We start from the raw sequence: 2235 nt of genomic DNA, 5'->3' as shown, positions 1-2235 counted from the left end.
CCCTCGGTAATCACGCATGTGATCCATGGCAGCCGAGTCTCGTGAGCTCACATGCTGGGTTTGATTTTGATCGACATGTTATGGTTAATTAGTCGTAGCCAAATGATTAAGACCTGCACGGATCCGTGGAAGCTGCTTCTACTGCACAGTGGCCGGCTGGCTGGCGTTTGCCAGAAAGAAAGTGAAATTGGAAGGGTCGGCGGCGAGATCAGAAGAATCTTTTTCTGTCGAAAACGTAGGGGGTGGGCTGTGCAGAGACTTTCTTCCCATTCGTTTCATTTCTTTGGAGGGGTGAAGAATCAGGAGCCGTCGTGGCGTCGTGAGTCGCATTAATGGCGCACGGCGCGACGCAGGGGCATCGCCCGATCGTCATCTCCGCACGTGACAACTCGCCGGGGTTCCCGCGCACCGATCTCGTGGCCTCAATCACCGCACTTGCTATTTAAACACCGCCGCTCCGGTTGCTTTCCACCTCCTCTCTTCACTCCCACTCGCCGATCGATCTCGCCTGTCAGCTGCACTTGGAGAAGCCACTTGGAGAAATGGCGCGCAGCAGAGCCTTGTTGCACCTGGCGGCCTTCGCCGCCGCGGCGTGCCTCCTCGCCACGGCGACCGCAGACTGGATCGCCGGCTCGGCCACATTCTACGGCGGGAGCGACGCCTCCGGCACCATGGGTACGCAAACAGCAACTCATCTCCGCTTGTCTTTTCAGCATGTACACTAGCTAGTTTTCACTCCATGCACTGCAAATGCCTGACGTTTTATGTGATGCAACCAATTCAGGCGGCGCGTGTGGGTACGGCAACCTGTACTCGACGGGGTACGGGACGAACACGGCGGCGCTGAGCCCGGCGCTCTTCAACGACGGCGCGGCGTGCGGGGAGTGCTACCAGGTGACGTGCGACCAGTCGAGCTCGTCGTCGTGCAAGCAGGGGGTGATCGTGACCGTCACGGCCACCAACCTCTGCCCGGCGGACTACTCCAAACCCAACAACAACGGCGGCTGGTGCAACCCACCGCGGAGGCACATGGACATGGCGCAGCCGGCGTGGGAGAAGATCGGGGTCTACCGCGCGGGCATCATCCCCATGAAGTACCAGCGTGTGCCCTGCTCCAGGTCGGGCGGCGTGCGGTTCACCATCAACGGCAACAGCTACTTCGAGCTGGTGCTGATCACGAACGTCGGCGGCGCCGGCTCGATCTCGTCGGTGCAGATCAAGGGGTCCAAAACCGGGTGGATGGCCATGGCCAGGAACTGGGGCGCAAACTGGCAGTCGGGGAGCTACCTCAACGGCCAGGCCATCTCCTTCACCGTCACCCTCACCAATGGCCAGAAGCTCACCTTCCAGGACTGCGCGCCCTCCAACTGGGGGTTCGGACAGACATTCACCACCGGCGCGCAGTTCTACTAGCGACGACCGCCGCCGGCCGGCTCACGTTGCTGGCCGGCCAGTGTCGGGTCGCCTCTACTATTTCAGTTTCTCTTTCATTTCACATTTGGGATATATAGCTTCATTCTGATGCATGGTAGGACTAGGGATTGGCTAGGTGCCGTAGTAGGGTGGTTTGCATGGCTGAGGTGGGTGCTTGGACGGGTTCGCCTCGCCCGCCCGGCCGGACTGATCTATTGCCCGCCGTGCCTGCCGCCTTGCGATGTTCCACCATCGATCCGATCTAATGCCGCATGCGAGCAAGTGTACTGCATGTTGACCGAATCACCATCTTATTAATAGAATGAGCTCTAGTAGAATGAAAATGGCTATGCATATGGCTCTGTCCTGTGCACATTTGTGGACCTTGACTGCCCTGAAATCGATGCAATGCTTTGAGTAGAAATTAAGTACTGGGTAGTGGAGTATATGTGTGTTTTTGATTGTGTGTACCGGGTAATTTGACAATGCAGCCATGTGGAACACACGAATAGTTTAGGTAATGCAGCCATGTGCCAATGTAAAGTTCCATCGATCCAAGATAGAAGAGTGGAGATCGAAGCGTGGTATGGAAGGCGAAAAAGAAGGTTGACAAGCGATTACGCCTTCGGAGTGCCAAATGCCAACGCTACATGCATGCCTTGATGGAGTGTACAACCCCATTCAAAATTAAGTGACTCAACTTTATCTAGTATATACGAATGCGTCTAGATAGATCAATATCTTGATAAATTCGAGTCACTTATTTCAGAACGGAGGGGGTAGCAACCAAGAGAATCTTGCATGCATATTAGAGGAGAGGTC

General features: G+C 55.9%; 1 protein-coding gene across 1 annotated transcript; it reads left to right on the top strand.

The window, feature by feature from the left end:
- Positions 1-472: 472 nt before the first annotated feature.
- On the top strand, positions 473-1788 carry LOC127296770 (expansin-A12). Its single transcript, XM_051326980.2, has 2 exons — positions 473-675; positions 785-1788. Exons 1-2 carry the CDS (start codon positions 543-545, stop codon positions 1411-1413), a joined length of 762 nt encoding a protein of 253 aa, XP_051182940.1. The 5' UTR covers positions 473-542; the 3' UTR covers positions 1414-1788.
- The last annotated feature ends 447 nt before the right edge of the window (positions 1789-2235 follow it).

Source organism: Lolium perenne, chromosome 4 (genome assembly GCF_019359855.2).
Source record: "Lolium perenne isolate Kyuss_39 chromosome 4, Kyuss_2.0, whole genome shotgun sequence".
Classification (NCBI taxonomy): Eukaryota; Viridiplantae; Streptophyta; class Magnoliopsida; order Poales; family Poaceae; genus Lolium; species Lolium perenne.
Note: the sequence above shows the minus strand (reverse complement) of the source record. Positions and strands in the feature narration are given on the sequence as shown.

Excerpts from the sequence above, each read along its gene's own strand:
- LOC127296770 (XM_051326980.2), top strand. The coding sequence starts at position 543 with ATGGCGCGCAGCAGAGCCTTGTTGCACCTGGCGGCCTTCGCCGCCGCG. Across the intron at positions 676-784 it reads CGACGCCTCCGGCACCATGG|GCGGCGCGTGTGGGTACGGC; the intron begins GTACGCAAACAG and ends CAACCAATTCAG.